General features: G+C 44.2%; 1 protein-coding gene across 1 annotated transcript in view; it reads left to right on the forward strand.

Annotated features, from left to right (window-relative positions):
- Positions 1-2,446: 2,446 nt before the first annotated feature.
- The window catches only part of LOC147624581 (phosphoesterase), a 69,767-nt gene continuing 54,655 nt past the window's right edge, over positions 2,447-17,558 (forward strand). Inside the window, exons 1-2 of the mRNA XM_086819600.1 lie at positions 2,447-2,550; positions 2,631-2,874. Coding sequence (XP_086675726.1) covers positions 2,517-2,550; positions 2,631-2,874 — 278 coding nt within the window. The 5' untranslated portion in view covers positions 2,447-2,516. The remainder of the gene's footprint in view (positions 2,551-2,630; positions 2,875-17,558) is intronic.

A 17,558-nucleotide genomic window follows, 5' to 3' on the forward strand; every position in this document is an offset into this window, starting at 1 on the left:
TCAAGGGGTAGCACTTGATTATGCGACATCTCATTAGATGGATAAAGTTATCCAGTTTGTTGTGACAGCTATCACATTCCTTTGTAAATTTTCAAGCATCCTTCAAAATGGTTGGCTACCATAGCCTTGTTTTAGAATTTTTTTTCCATAATATCTCTTGAAAAATGACCACCACTAAGGCCTTAATAGGTTTCTTGCAACATCTTTAGCTACCTGGCAATAATCATGAACAATTTGGTTGTAAGAGGTAATACCTTCTGATAATCTCTATCAATTCCTTTCAAAAAGATTCTTGGGTAAGGAAAATTCACCATACTTATCCAATGAAGCATCAACCATCACAAACAAAATTGTATCAAGTGAATGATCCTCTACTTCCATTGGTGGTTAGCAAGTCAATTGAGGATAAAGAAACTTGCTAGTGCATGCTCACAATCTAGATTATGGATTATATAGAAATTAAATTGTTAAAGCAAAAGCATCCATATGGTAAGCTTACTTGTCAAGTTTGGCTTATTCACTAAATATCATAATGTTTGATGATGTACATGAAACCGAAAGCACTTCACAAATAATGCCAATAGTTGTTAATTGAATACATCATTTTCCAATGTGTCTCTTTTTGTAGTGGAGTAAATTTTATCTTCCCTTGAAATAATCAATCTTGCATAATAAACATGCATGTACCAACCTACTGAAGACTACTACATTAAGTATTTGAAGCATCCATGAAAAAACATTCAAATTGTTAATCCAATCTAGTGGCTGCAATATAAGAGCTACTGATATCATTAGTTTTAAATGATTGAAATCATTCCCACATGCTACAACAACCCAATTATAACCTATATCTTTCTTTGTTAATTGATATAGGAGCTATGCTGCATGTGTTATGTAGTGTAAGATGTCACTAGGTTTACTTAATTCTTTAATATTTCCTAGGAAGTTGCAATGATTTGATCACTTACACCATCTTAACATCCACATCTATACTGATAGCTCAAATGACATGACACGACAAGCCGTGCATATAGAATGTTTGCCTAATTGTAATGAAAAAATTGAGATACGCAACGTAATTTTGCTAAATGCACCTTTGTCCAGGAAAAGCTGTGAATGGAGCTTGGCCAATCATCTCTTGCCCCATTTGTATTATGTTATGTAGTTCATGGAGCTTAGCTAATTAGATCTTGTCATTTTTATTATGTGATGTAATATATGATCAATTAAAATGTAGGAATTGGCATCCTAAGCACAAACTTTCACTAATTGGCTTTTGCAATATACTTGGGCTTGATTCTTATGCCTTGTTATGTGTGAAAATGATTCTTCATCACCAATGAACTTTGTATGTATATGGGCTCTACCTCAAATCTATATTTGTCTTGTTTATCCCAATCATTCATATCGTGTAAAATTATACTTGAAGGTTCATTTCTTTTCAAAGTTTGATTTGAATGAAAGGATCAAACCAAAGGAGTCCAAACACACACTAGGATAAATAATTTCAAGAAGCATAGCTACGATATTCCTTTGATAAGTGACCATTGCCTTCAAAACTTGTATTGCTACCAAACATGACTCTTACTACTCAAGTTCCTTACCCTAATTCTTTGATGTACATACTTATTAACTACGCTTCTATGCGCTTCTATACTGAAGCTAAAATTAGGAGGATGAGAATCTATTTGTGCCTTTTCCAAGTTGTAACATGTAAACATCTTGGGGAAATGTGACATTACCAAGTTTCCCCATAGAAGCATAGTTGAAGGAAATTAGTAAATAACATACAAGGAATATTCTAAAAACCATTTTTTTGGAGCAAAATGAATATTGTATTTTGCAAAATCGGTACAAAAAAGCTTGAGAATTTTTGCATGAAACATATAAGAAATTTAGTGAATGTGTAGCATAGGTAACCATAAGTAGCATATAGTAACCATAATATGGTACCAAAATTCTGTTTTGAATTAACTAATTAGTTAAAGCCTATTAGCAAGTTTAAATGTCTTAGTAAATTTTGTCCCAACTGAGTTAGTGTAGTGGTCAAAGCTTGTGACTTGTAACCTCTAGGTTATGAGTTCAAGTCCCACTAGGCTCTCTCATGTTATAAAGGGACACCTATGCTCACTTGATGTGTTTGGTTGCTCGGGCTCTTGCCCCTTGAACACTCGAGTGACTCTTCCTCCTTGGGTGGTGGATCACCCGAGATAGGAGGATCCATACGAGACCCCTCCGCTGTTCCAGCGCTCGACTCATCTCGCGGTGGTCATGGGGGATGCCTAATTCGTGGCTCTTGCCCGATGGTACGTGGCCCTTGCCCGACCATGATAATTGGCTAATTGTTGGAAGGGGAAATCGGCTCCACCCACTGGAGTGGGCCCCAGTGTGTACGAAAAAAAAATGTCTTAGTAAATTTAAAGACATAAATGCATAGGCAAAAACATGCACTAGGACTTTAAGTGTGAAAACCCGCATAGTTTTGCTTGAATATATATTCTTCAAACCCTTCCTACATGCAGGTGCTCGCCGTGCGACCCTTCTTATCAAGTAAGCAGTGAGCACCTGAATGTTGTGTGTGCACATTCTGAGGGCGTCCATTAACACTAATCACTGTTGCCTTTGCCCAGGTTGTTTGCACTTATACGACTTAAATCTGAAGGGAAAGCCAAGGCCACCTCTGGGTTGCAGTTCAATCCTGAACAGTAACACTAGCCATAGCTGTGTGGGGAGTACCATGCCTGAGAGTCTTGTGGTGGAGTATGCCAAGTCTGCTAGAGCAGCATGCAAGGTTTGTGGGGCCAACATGGCCAAGGGGTCTGTCCGCCTTGGCTCCATCACTAAAGCAGAAGCTGGCTTCGACCTCACACGCTGGTATCTTCCCTTCCCTCACCTCCTCTTAAAGAGTAGAAGTCCCTTTACATCCATAAACGAGACATAATTACAGAAAGCAAAGAAGCTATAATAGCTGCTCAAATATATCCAATAGCTTGGAAAATATCACTAGAGGAGAAAACACAATTACTGTTATCACACAATCAGTGCGTGGACAGGGGGATTGAATAAGTAATGAATCTCATAGATCTAGTAATGTTACTTTATGCTATAAAAAAGAAAAGCACTTCCCAGAACTTACTCAAAATTTGCTTTCCCAATTCTATTTTGTTCTCACAATGTGCCATGCATTACAAAACGAATATTCAACAGACCTGCATAGCATGCTAGAAACGCATGTGCACGCATGTACAGGTGTTGTGTGTGTGTGGAGAGAGAGAGAGAGAGAGAGATTAACATCTACAATAGACCCGAAGGGCCCCATGAATAGTACAATGATACCATGGGTATACAATGCCATTGAAAAACTTTAAAAGAACGTGAAAATTGAAAACTGAAACATGACTCTATAAGCTTGATGGGAGATGTGGCTACGGTGAGGGTATGTCATGTCGTCAGAGAATTTCATGGATTTGTCTTTGTGTGGTGGAGATCCTCTGTGCTCTGGGTTGTGGGCATATGGCACGTAGGATGGAGTAGGCTTGGCCACTTCTGGCACGCGAATATGGCCGATATGTACGGCTGGTATGAGTTGATGTCGATGCAGCAGTGTCGGCACGGGTGGCTGAAGCGGATGCTTGTGCCGTGAAGAAAACAGTGATGGATCATTGTGCAACGTCTTGTATGGGTTGGCATTGTCTCTTAGCATGTCCTCTCAATACTCCATCCCTATGTACAACCTGAGACATCTGTGGTCCTCATATTGCATCATTGTAATGCACTTGGCTAGGTGTGAACGCTTCTCGTGTACTGCTTCATGAATAGACAACATGTCAATGCTTAGTGAACCGGAAACAACACAAGATAATGACATGCTGAAAGTTAAATGTGCACAATGACACCACCATGTTGGGGTAAAGGCGTTATGCCCACCCTTATAGTGTGTACAAGCCCATAAGTTATAGTACATAGTACACTTAGTACTTTTAATGTACTAAGTGCACTATGTGTACTAGTGCAATATACATGTGTGATAGGGGAGTCACACACTCATGCTTTTCATGAGTTGACTTATCCCCACAACTCTCTCTCTCTCCCTTGCTTCTCTGTGTATGTCTCCCATGAATGATCTCTAAACCCTAATTCAGGTTTCTCCCCATCAACTGGTATCAGAGCCTCGTCTGGCGTAGGCAAGTAGCTTGCAGGTGTGTGTCCAAGCAAGCATGGCTGAAAGCTGATAGCCTGGAGTAGAAGTACACACAAGGAGTAGTTGTGTGCTGTCTGGCTGAGCGTTGAACGCTAGACGCCTGGCCAACTGGAGTAGAAGCGAAGGCTGCTGGGCATAGTCGTAGGCTGGGCGCTGAATCACACGCAAGGCAGAAAATCGCAGGCACGTGATGCTGTAGCGCTGCTACTCAGCGAAGGCGAGAACCTACTATAAGGCAGCAAAGCGATACGCTAGGCGAAAGCAGCGTGTGAGCGTGGACTGGTGACGTGTTGCTACCAGGCGGAAACACAGGCGACTAGTGGTCATTGCTACTACCCGTCAATACAATTAGGCGTGTCAGGCGCCACCAGAGCTGTCGACTACAAGCGCTGGGCGTCGGCTGGTGCTAAGCGAAGGCAGCGCTGGCCCTTCAGCGCTGAGCAGCAGACGCCAACGGGGCCCTTCGAGCAACATCGTAATGGCTGCTGCAGCCAGGCGCCTCCTGTAAGGCCACGCTCAGAGCATATAGCCAGCAAAGAGGTGTCTCAACAGCCTCGTGTCCTTTTCAGCAGGAGCATCAGCATCAACATCAGCAAGAAGTGCCCCCTCCCCTCACCTGCACAGAGCCGAAGCAGATTCCTGCAACAAAAATTCAGCCTGCAAATTGGATTAAAATCAGAAAAATTATAAGGTATTTTCCTCAATTTTTTTTGGGATTTGCAATTGAGCAAGTACAATCAGCAATTGAGCAGGTACAGGTGCCCAATTGCTCAATTTTTGAGCAAAATTGGCAAAATTGGGTGACATTGGTCACAATCAGGATAAATTTGCAGGAAATTGGTCAAATCAGGATCAATTTGCAGGAAATTGGATGTCGAAATTTGGGGCTTTTGATGTAATTGTGCAATTAAGCACTCATACATGCTGTATGATGTGAGAAATCGCACATTTGGGCAAAATTGCAGCAAATTGCAGTGCAAATCAAGGGGCTTTTGTGCCGATTTGGTTGATTTGCATGTAGGCGATCGCATTTGATGCCGTGGATAATGTGCTGATGCCTTACAAGCACTCAATGTGCCTGTAAATCAAGGGGCTTTCATGTATTTGATGTATATGTGGCCAGGGGGAAGCATCGTGAACACTCTGGATGCCTTCATGTGCGCCAATGTACCATGCATGATCAGAAATTGATCTCAAATCAAGGGGCTTTTCAAGTTCGTATGCTTGTTGAGCTTGGCAAAGCAGCAGGCAAGCCATTTATGCCTTGAATCCTCAAAAATCAGCTTGCAGTCAAGGGGCTTTTGCCCAATTTCTGTTCGGGACTGTTGTATGCAGTGTTCGTGACTGTAAAAGTCTGATTTTCACTCATTTGGACAGCCACGAGAGCATTTATTGCTATTGTACCTGCTGGTACAGATTTGGCACAGCTTTGTGCATGTTTTGGCATGGCTGTACACTGTTTTGAGTGACCAAAAGATTCAATCTCAGCTGCTGAAATTGCCGGTACAGGTTTGGTACATCATTGGTGAGCGCTTAGTACTGCTGTACAGTACTTTGGAAGGGCAAAAGAGCACATTTAAGGTACTGTCCAAAATCTGCAGCAACCAGATTTTGGTGTTTTCATCACAAAAAGTGGGAGAAAAGTTGCATTCTTGCTTCCGCAGTGGGAGATAAAGCTTGGGAGAACATTTGTGAGCACTCTGTGTGCTTTGGGTGCAGTGTTTGCACATCTTGGGTGCAGTGTTTGCACATTTGCAGGGAGTCAGGCATTAAAGGTTGCATTTTGCTATGGCAACCACAGGTGAGAGCTCTTCATTGCTTCACATCAAGAAGCTTGAAGGCTCGCATAATTATGATATTTGGCAAACCCAGTGCTACAATGTGTTGCTCCAGAAAAAGCAACACAAGCCTATCAAAGAAAGGGGTGTGATGCCCGCTTCTCTTACAGTTGAAGAGTGGGAAGATATGGATGAGCTGGCAAGATCTACTATCATGTTATCTGTGTCAGACTCATTACTTTTCAGCATTCGTGAAGAGAAGACAGCTTGGGGAATGTGGCAGAGATTGCAGGACTTGTATGCCCAACAAAGTGCCTCAAGCAAAGTGTATTGGCTGAAGAAACTCATAGGCCTTCAGATGAAGGAAGGGGCGTCTATGACAGCCCATCTAAATGAGTTTAATGGTATTGTCAGCCAGGTCATCAATCAAAAGTTGGCAATGGACGATGAGTTCAAAGCCACCTTTTTGTTATGCACTTTGCCAGAGAGTTGGGACACATTCAGGACAGCCACTAGCAATTCGCATGCTATGCTGTCATATGCAGATGTTGAGGGTGCTCTTCTTCAAGAAGAGATGAACAGGAAAAACAACTCTGTTGGAAAGTCCAATGCAATGAATGCACGTGGGAGATCCCAGCAAAGGGGGAAAAGCCAAGAAAGGGGAAGGAGCAAGTCTCGCTCCAAAAAGGATTTGGAATGCCATTATTGTGGCAAGAAGGGACACATCAAAAAACAATGCTACAAATGAAAAAATGATCAAAAAGAAAAGGGAAAAGGCAAAGACAAAGAGAAAGATGAAGCCAAAGATGTAAAGCCAAAGGGCAAAAGTGGAGTCAAGATTGAAGAAATCAATGTGTCACATGCAGGTGGCAGTGAGGATGAGGTCCTCTTTACGTCTTCACTTGATGCCCATTCACTTCTTACAGGTGGTCATGGTATGCACTCATGGATCATTGATTCAGGTGCCTCCTTTCATGTCACAGGTTGCAGAGACTTGTTTGTCAGGTACACTGCTGGCAATGAAGGAGTGGTTTATTTGGGTGATAACCATGCATGCAAAATTCTTGGCAGAGGTGATGTGAGGCTTGTATTTTCAGATGGCTCACAGCTTATGCTCCATGATGTCAGGCATGTGCCTGAGATCAAAAAGAATCTGCTTTCTACTGGACAGCTTGATGATGCTGATTATGTTACCACATTTGGTAGTGGAAAGTGGAAGATTAGTAAGGGCTCACTGGTTGTTGCCAGAGGCTCTAAAGTGGACACTCTTTACTTTATGCATGCAGGTGTTTGTCACCATGCTAATGTAAATGCAACCGAGCTGCCGGAAATTTCTATGTGGCATAGCCGGTTGGGACATATGAGTGTCAAGGGAATGGAGCAATTGTCTCGTTTGGGTTACTTGCCTTCTCTCAAGTTTTCAAGTTTTCAGTTTTGTGAGCATTGTATATATGGTAGGCAACTACAGTGCCCCCACAAGAAAGCTCTTGGACAAAAAGATGCTCAGTTAGAGCTTGTGCATACAGATGTATGTGAGATGCCTCAGCTTTCTTTGGGAGGGGCAAAATACTTTGTGTCTTTTATTGATGATGCCACACGCAAGGTGTGGGTCTATCCTCTTCGCTTGAAGAGTGATACATTCTCAGTGTTTCAGAAGTTTGTTGCTCATGTTGAGAATCAAACTGGCAAAACACTGAAGGCTTTGCGTTCCGACAATGGTGGAGAATACATGTCCAAACAGTTTCAGGACTTTTGTGATGCTAAAGGCATCAAGAGGGAGCTCTCTACTCCTTATGATCCTCCACAAAACGGGACAGCAGAGAGGATGAACAGGACTATTCAAGAGAAGGTCCGTTCTATGTTGTCACATGCTGCATTACCTCATGGTTTTTGGGCTGAAGCTGTTATGACAGCCGTTCACCTTATAAACAGGTCACCTAACACGAGGCTTGGTGGAAAAGTGCCAGAAGAAGTATGGACAGGGAAGCCTCCGTCATACAAGCACTTGAGAGTGTTTGGTTGCGTTGCGTACGTGCACATACGCAGGGAAATGCGCACCAAACTTGATCCTAAGTCTCACAAATGCATATTCCTAGGATATGGTGACAGAGGTGAAATGGGGTATAGACTTTGGGATCCCGTGAATAGAAAGATCATACGCAGCAATGATGTCATTTTTGATGAAACATGCATGTATAAGGAGCCTGCAAGGCAACAGGAGCCTGGCAGAGTCATCTTTGATGATGATGGACATCATGGACAACAACAAAGGGCTGTAAATCAGCCATTACAGCAGGAAAACCAGCCCTTAAATGGTGCTGAAAATGGTCCAAATGGACAGCCAGATATGGCAGAAGATATCCCTATGGATATACCACAGTTAGAGGATATACCGGGCATGATTTTTCAGCCTTATGGCATGGAACAGGAGCCACCAATGGGTGATATGCAGGCTGGACAGCAACCTGCAAATGATGGTCATTGGGTACGGAGGTCCACAAGACCCTCCAGAGCCCCTGACAGGTTTGTTCCAGGGGTTGACTACTTGATGCTCACTGACTGTGGGGAGCCCTCATGTTATAAAGAGGCTTTACAGAGGGCAGACAAGGCTCTATGGGAGCGTGCCATGAAGTCAGAGATGGATTCTCTGCATAAAAATGGAACTTGGAAGTTGGTGCATTTGCCTGCAGGCAAGAAGGTTTTGCCATGCAAGTGGGTATACAGGCTCAAAGTTGCACCAGATGCAAAGCCAAGATACAAAGCCAGGTTAGTGGCAAAGGGCTTTAAGCAGGAATATGGTGTGGACTTTGATGAGATCTTCTCTCCAGTGGTCAAAATGACCACACTTAGAGCTGTGTTAGCTTTGGTTGCACATGATGATCTGGACTTGATTCAGATGGATGTGAAGACTGCTTTTCTTCACGGTGATCTCCATGAGGAGATATATATGCAGCAGCCAGAGGGTTATGCAGTGAGTGGAAAGGAGAAGCTTGTATGCAAGCTGAAAAAGAGTCTTTATGGACTCAAACAGGCACCAAGGGAATGGTATCATAAATTTGATACATTCATGAAATCCCAGAAATTCAGGAGAAGTGACATAGATCACTGCTTGTACACCAAGAAAGCTTTGGATGGCAGTCTCTTGATTCTCATTTTGTATGTTGATGATATGTTGATTGCCGGGAAATCTCGTAAAGAGATGGATGCCTTGAAGCAGAGGCTGCATCAAACCTTTGATATGAAGGATTTGGGTGATGCAAATCACATCTTGGGTATGCGGATACTTCGGGACAGAAATCAGCATGTGTTGTATTTGTCTCAGAAGGAATACATTGGCAAAGTCTTGCAGAGGTTCAATATGGACGGGGGGAAGAAAGCTAGTACTCCTTTGCCTCCATATGTGAAACTCAGTGCTATGGACAGCTCACAGTCAGATAGAGACAGGGCTGATATGGCCAAGATTCCGTATGCTTCAGCTTGTGGCAGTCTCATGTATGCCATGGTTGCTACTAGGCCGGACATTGCATTTGCAGTGGGAGTGGTTTCTAGATACATGGCCAACCCTGGCAAGAAGCATTGGGAAGCAGTGAAAGGTGTCATGAGATACCTGAAGGGCACACAGGATTTGTGCATTTGCTTTGGCAAACAGGATGCATTAGTGCATGGTTACACGGATTCTGATTATGCCGGTCATCCAGATAACCGGAAGTCTACTACCGGTTATGTGTTTACATTCACAGGAGGTGCTGTGTCATGGATATCCAGGATGCAGAAGTGCATTGCCTTATCTACTACAGAGGCCGAGTATATTGCAGCCACAGAGGCTTGCAAGGAGGCATTATGGCTATCTCGGTTAGTGGTTGATTTGGGCTATACAGGGGATATTCCATTGTTGCATTGTGACAGTCAGAGTGCCATTCAGTTGGCAAAGAACCCTGTTTTTCATGCAAAGACGAAGCATGTGGATGTGAAGTATCACTTCATCAGAGAGGTGATAGAGAACAAGCAAATTCAGCTTGTTAAGATTCACACGGATGACAACCCGGCTGATCTGTTGACGAAGAGTTTGCCTCCGGAGCGTTTTGCTCATTGCAGACACTTGATGGGCATTGGATGAGGCCATTTTCAGCCTTGATATGGCCTTGTATATTATCATGTACGTGCTGATTTTTTCTTTTCCTTTACTTAAGGGCACTTTGCCTTTAAGTGGGAGGTTGTTGGGGTAAAGGCGTTATGCCCACCCTTATAGTGTGTACAAGCCCATAAGTTATAGTACATAGTACACTTAGTACTTTTAATGTACTAAGTGCACTATGTGTACTAGTGCAATATACATGTGTGATAGGGGAGTCACACACTCATGCTTTTCATGAGTTGACTTATCCCCACAACTCTCTCTCTCTCCCTTGCTTCTCTGTGTATGTCTCCCATGAATGATCTCTAAACCCTAATTCAGGTTTCTCCCCATCACACCATTGGGCCGAAACGGGCCGATCCCCTGTCAATATTAGAGTATTTTATTTTACAAAGTTCTACGGGCTTTCATGCTAGACTTTCCGTGCATAGAATGAAATGAAGACATGTTACCCACGCAGTAGGCTCAGTGTAGAAAAGTGTCGATAGCCATGCAGTCATTGTCACACCCTCAACATATGTGAAAGAGAACACGAACACTGTCATTCCAAGATGACACACACACACACGCGCTCTCGTACTTGAACCTGGCTCAGTTCCACGGTTAGCTAGCATGGCGGTTCTCCACAAACAGGCACCGATGGTCACCCCAGGCACAATATTAGGCAGCAACAATGGAGTTGTTAAATTAGATGGAGTGCTTCAACAGTAGTAGGTTCTTCACGAGCGGTGTCCATAGACACATATAGGCACCAAAGACCACCCAGGTTAGCTCCAAACTAGAATTTGCAGCAGTACAGGCAAAATACCAACTTGTGGGACACCTCTAGTGGTACCCAAACAATCATACAATGGGCAGTTGATGATGTGGTAGCCAAATTAGGGTTTCAACAGAACATTAGGAAAACCAGAAATTGAAAGCATGAATAGGATGCTTGGAGATGAAGATCACATATATATGTTCAATTTTGTAAATAGGTGAGTATTCAACTGTCCCTGGAGTGAGGGCTCACAATGGGGTCGCGACATACGACAAATATTCCTAAAAAAGGTGCTACTTCTGGACAATGTTGCACTGATGATCATGCCAGTGTCACTGTATACCCCAGTGTAGGGCGCACGTGACACATTCTCCCGTTACCAGATTTGGATAAGCTCTTCATGGTTTTTTGTGACACTAGTGGAGGCGGCCCTGGAGCAGTGTTGCAACAGCATGGGCACCCGGTTGCCTATGAGAGCTGAAAGCTCTGTATAGAACTATTTGATTGGTTTAGAGTTCTATATCCGTTTGGATCACGAGTATCTCATATATTTGTTGACACAATCACAGCATGACTTGTCTCCCCCATCAATTACAGTGGTTGCATTTTCTCTCTCAATTTACTTTTGAGATTGATTATTTGTCTGGTAAGGAGAATGTGGTAGCCGCGATGCGTCAAGCTGAAGGCCACATCTAGTGCACATCGTGGAGACTTGCATAGTGATAAGGCAATGTATGTTGAGGACTCGGATTTCAAGGAACCTTGGAGCAGATTAGTGCATAGCATTGCTTCAGATACACCATTTAGGATGGGTGATTGTACTACAAGGATCAACTTTGTGTCGTCATAGGTTGTTTTGCACTAGTACAAGTGATGCTCTCGTTGAAAGCAACTCCAGTATCTCCTCAAGTTCAAGGGCCAGCAGGCAGTCTGGTTTGATGAGGATCAGTTCATGGACAAGTCTCGCCTGTCGTTGAGAGCTTATCAAGAGGCCATGCAACTGAGAATAGCTGCAATGCAAATAGGGGAGAATGTGACACACCTACGAGTATGCAAGGTATAGCCAGACATAAGATAGCAACCAATCGGATAGCACAAAGGACACATGGCATTGCCACATGATGGCAATGATGACATGGCATTAATGATGTGGCGATGATGACATGGCAATTGGATACAAGTGGTCTACAGTAGTACTATTGGCCCACTAGGAGCATTGGTGCACGTGTATATATATATATATATATATATATATAATATTATATTATATTAATATATATATATATATATATATATATATATATATATATACGTGGGTAGCCAAATTGTCATATTCGTCTACTTTCCTCAACGTTGTACTTCACAAAGCATTTCTCTATAGGCGAAGTGCTAATCGGGAGTGAACAATAGGTCACAAGGTTGTGATTTGACGTCTTCATTCTCAGCCACATCTTGTACTTGAATTTTAGTTGTATTACTTCTTGTACATAATACAAAGCAGTAGTTTAGGACTCTAGTGTGTGTTGTATGTGTGATTCCATTGCACTCTTCTTTCTATCTCTAGAAAACCCTAGCACATAGATGCGAGTGTTCTACACAGATCCACATGTCACATGCTATGCACATCGCGATGGGTCGGCTCAAAGTATCCTCCCGCCACCTCTGACTAGGAGAGCCGAGAACATCCCACGAGAGGAGCGGATATGTAGAGTATGCAGAATAGGGGAGGTAGAAACAAGCTCACTATATGTTCAGATGCCCAGCGTATTATGAGATATAGGGGAGATTTCATTGCCTCTTCCGAGATGGTTTCGGGCCACTGGCATAGGTGATGTTGTCACCATTTGGCCGTCCAAGTGGTCATTCCCTATTTTGTGCCACTATACGAGAGGCCAAGCAGCTTTCACGCCGCCCGCACTTAGGCCAAGATGTGGACCCGAAAGTCAAGGCTCTAGTTCCGAGCTTCCCAATGAGCCAATGTCGTGCTCAAGAAGACCTGTGATTTACAAGTTCCATGATCGGAAGATAGTGCATGTGCACGCATAGCTGCATGCTTGAAATTGTTTTTGCATGACATGTTATCGTGTGAATGCTTGCTATGATGTGTCCTGTGCAGAGGTAGGGGATGCCCGCCCGTGGACCGTGCATGTGCTTGTATGCTGACAAGGTTTTGTGGAATGTGAAGAGGTGGTAAGTAATAACCTTTTAGAGTTTTGCAAAGGTTTTATAACTTTATGTGTTCGCATCTCATTAAAAACCAAGATGCCCAACCTATTCTTTTCCCAAGGCCCAACTTATTGTTAACACATTCATCCCCAGTTTCTGCCCATTTCTGGTGTCCATTTGGTCCCCTTTTGTATGGCCCTTGCTTGTGGGCTGGCCACCCCTTTTTACTATTTTTCTGGGATTTTTCCGAGCCATTCTGGCATTTTTCCAGTTGGCCACGTCCAACAGCTCCAGTCGGCCTGTTTATGAGCTCTAGTCGGCCAGCACTTCCCCCCTATAAATAGTAGGTGCTGGCCTCTCATTTTTCATTCAGTCTTGTACATATTTGCTCCCTCACTTATGAGACTAACACTGTCTCTTGCTTGGGACTGTTTTGGTTCAGTATATTCAGCATAGTTTGCTCCATATCTCTCTCTCTCTCTTGCACTCTTTGTTCAGCACATTCTAGTGCCACTCTGCTTCCGCTCTGTGCACTCTTTCATGGTATCATTGCTCCCAGTTTAGCAACCTTTCTGCTGCCCCAGATTCAGCCCTGTTTTCAGCACCTACTCCTCTGCGTTTTCTTCCAGATTCATAGCTTTTGCTGCTGCGTTTGTTGGACAGCACCCTGCTGGTCGCTTTTCCTTTAGATTGGCTTCACCAATTCAGCCATCTGGCTCTTGTTGATCAGTGTTTCATTGCCCACTTGGAGATTGGACTGCAGGCGGCCTGTTTTCTACAGGACAGCACTTGTTCACTGCTGCGTTTTCCTCTCCAGTGGCCCTTTCCCTTTGCAGAGGGGGCTTGTGGTGTTGCAGGCTTTGGTGGCACTCTTGGTACCTGTGGAGGACACTTTTTCATCAGAGATTGTGCGTTTTCTTGAGGAGAGCCCAAGCTAATGTCTTTGTTGTTGCCTTTCCCTCTTGCACCCTCTTACAGCATATTCCCTGGCCCTGTGTGGCTACCTTTTCTCTCTATATCGAATCCGCATTTTATGCTTCCCTCTTCTAGTAACCTCAAGGTTGGAGGTACAGTCGACAGAAGCTTCTGCGCTTTTTGCTACCCGAGGATTCTCGGGTGCTGTCCAGCCTCTTAGGGCTGCGTTTTGGTGGGAGGAAAGACCCTATATCAGCGTTTTCTGATTTGGACAGTTTTATCTTATGAGGGTTGGTTCTCTTGATTGGATCAATGATGACAACTTCAAATTTGGCTCCCGTACCACTCTCTTGTTATTTCCTTGATGAGGCAGACAAGTTGGATGGTGGTAACTTTCAGTCATGGAAGTTGCAGGTTACTTCTATTCTCAGGGAGTATGGTTTGATGGAGTTTCTCTCGTACAAGAATTGGTGCTTGCTGGACCTTGCCTCTGCGGAGGATGTGTGCCGGTGGAGGAAGACTGACGGACAGATCTATGGCTTTCACCTCTTGAATTGTCAGGATTCGGTTCTTCGTTGACACTTCATCTATGCTCCTGATGATGCTTCTACCTTCTATGTGTGGCAGTTGCTTTGTGACCTCTATGGTGATGCCAATGACCGGCAGATGCTTTCTGCTTCTGGGTGCTGTGCAGCCAGTGATTTTGTGGATACTTCTTTTGGAGATGTTCCTGCAGCGAAGGATATTGGGCCAGTTTTGCTCATTGCATGTGAGAAGTTTGTTTCTCCTGTTGCCCTGCCTTCAGTTTCTGTGCATACTTATCCTTGCCAGGATGATATCTCTGGTAATGTTTTTGAGGAAGACAGTGGGCTATCTTTGCTCGCAGCTTTTGGGAGGGATTTTTCTCCTATTGCTTCGTCTCCGGTTCTTTCTTCATCTACCAGTAACCAAGATGTGTTGCTGGTCCCTTTGCCTTCTATGGAGGAGCCTGCTTCTACGCTGTGTGATGCTATTGAGGAGGCTACTACTACTTCAGTTACCACTACAGTGAATGTTCCTATTTCCCTTACTCTATATGAGGATTTAGGATCGTGGTTAGGTATGTCCGTGATCGTGCCTGGGGCACAGTGGCACTTCCAGGGATTGAAGGATTGGGATTGGGATTTGGATTTGCTTGGGCGTGTGGAGTCCCGACATCAGTTTTCAGAGGGGGCAGTTGAGTTCTTACATCTGGCGATGCCGACCTTGGAGGAGGGTGCTATTGTACAGCATTTGGCTACTCTTGGTATAGAGTTGGAGTAAATGGACTCTATTTCTTTTGAGGGTATTATCTTCTTGGAGCTACAGGCTTCTAGGGATTCTTGTGACACTGTGTTTATATTTGGGTTTGGCACTGATATTTGGAGCAGCACGACGCAACCTACATGGTTGTTCTCTTCTAGAAGAACAGTGTACCTGGCAGCTTGTACTATTACTTTTGTAGCTGAGTTGCTATGGAGATTGCTTGTGGAGCTTTCCTGGTACCCGTTGTTGCTGCTTTCTTTTGTCTTTGATAGAGGACGCCTTCTTCGGCTTCTCGGAGATATGTTCAGCATCTGGTGTTGAGAGGGGGTGTTAACACATTCATCCCCAGTTTCTGCCCATTTCTGGTGTCCATTTGGTCCCCTTTTGTATGGCCCTTGCTTGTGGGCTGGCCACCCCTTTTTACTATTTTTCTGGGATTTTTCCCAGCCATTCTGGCATTTTTCCAGTCGGCCATGTCCAACAGCTCCAGTCGGCTTGTTTATGAGCTCCAGTCGGCCAGCACTTCCCCACTATAAATAGTAGGTGCTTGCCTCTCATTTTTCATTCAGTCTTGTACATATTTGCTCCCTCACTTATGAGACTAACACTGTCTCTTGCTTGGGACTGTTTTGGTTCAGTATATTCAGCATAGTTTGCTCCATATCTCTCTCTCTCTTGCACTCTCTGTTCAGCACATTCTAGTGCCACTCTGCTTCCGCTCTGTGCACTCTGACTTATAGCTATTGTGTCCTTAACCCTTAATCCAATCGTGTAGTTCATTGAATGAGCCCATATTTGCCCACCTTAATCAAAGGGATTTTCCACATGTCATTACACCCTTGGACCCCATTTGTGATATACTCCACGTATCTCTCCCCCTCCCTACAGAGCTAGTCGACAAGTCTTGGTACTCTCAAGCTGCCCATCATTTTTGCTCATACCAAGAGCTATAGGCATCCATTTACAATTTCGAGACCATATCTCTATTCACACCCTTGGACCCCATTTGTGATATACTCCACGTATCTCTCTCCCTCCCTACAGAGCTAGTCGACAAGTCTTGGAAGTTGGTACTCTCAAGCTGCCCATCGTTTTTGCTCATACCAAGAGCTATAGGCATCCATTTACAATTTCAAGACCATATCTCAATTCCACATCGTGATCTTCATCATCTTCTACTATCTAATTAGCCCACTTCACTAGTTGAATTGTCACATAGGGGTAGGCACGAGCTACGTAGGTCAGTCTGTAGTATGCGGAAGCTTCGGAGAAGGATCGTTACTTCAAAACTCAGAAATCAGCACTCTTTTCGCGACGGAATTAATGCACAAACTGAAAGGAGATGTGCAGAAAATAGAGAGAGAAGGGGGAGACGGAGAGGACACAGTATTGGGTCCCAATTACCCTCTGTAGGGCCCCCACCACGGATGGTGTATTTGCTTTATTAGAATGATGTAAATCTGAAAACAAATACAGGAAACTTGACCTTTTCTTGGTTGGAAAATCCTGCCCTTGACCTTCAGAAGTCCACCCCTTTGCTTGGCAATCTCCTTGGCTTGACTGGTCCTTGATTGGCTTGAGCACTTGGTGAAAAACTGAGATGAATGATGGGATTATGGCCTCCACTATTTATACTCCTCCTCAGGAGCAGTCGGCCAGCTGAAAAACAGGCTATGTCCCACGACTGGTGGAAATTCAGCAATAAATGCTGAATTAAATCTCAAAAAATACTGCCTTTTTTTCCTAACAGGGTGAAAGTGATGCGCCTGCTTCTAATTGGCTGGACACCACTTTTGTCCACAATCCCAAGGCTGGGCAGCCTGTATGGGCTGCCCCATACATGCCCTACAGCCATCTAAAGGCTGTATGCTCCTGAAAATAGCCTTATCTTTGCCCTAGGGCTGTCCCACAGCCCTTCCATGGCTGGTGGGTCCAGCCTGGGCCTTCCTGGCCCTCATGGGGATGGTTTCACCCCATTCCCATGCCCATACTAAGCTCTGGGGTAGCCCTATGGGCTGGCCCCTTGTCCTAAACATAATCTACTTAGTGATCTGGCATCCGGTACCATACCAGATACACAGAACCACTGACATCATTCTAGAGGGAGACTCACAGCGCGGACTGGCACTGTTTCATGTGCAGGACAGTGCACACCTGACCTTAGACTATTGTGCAGGACAATGCACACCTGACCTCGGACATCTGAGATGGATCCCTGGCTGACTCGTCCCGGACTGGGCTCACATGGGACCAGTTCACCATCCCAGGTCTTGCACCTTTTGTACAGAAATGTCTACGTGGCATCCAAGTGCGGGATGC

This window comes from Cibotium barometz, chromosome 25 (genome assembly GCF_041138505.1).
Source record: "Cibotium barometz isolate CiBa-2024 chromosome 25, ASM4113850v1, whole genome shotgun sequence".
NCBI classification, from domain to species: domain Eukaryota; kingdom Viridiplantae; phylum Streptophyta; class Polypodiopsida; order Cyatheales; family Cibotiaceae; genus Cibotium; species Cibotium barometz.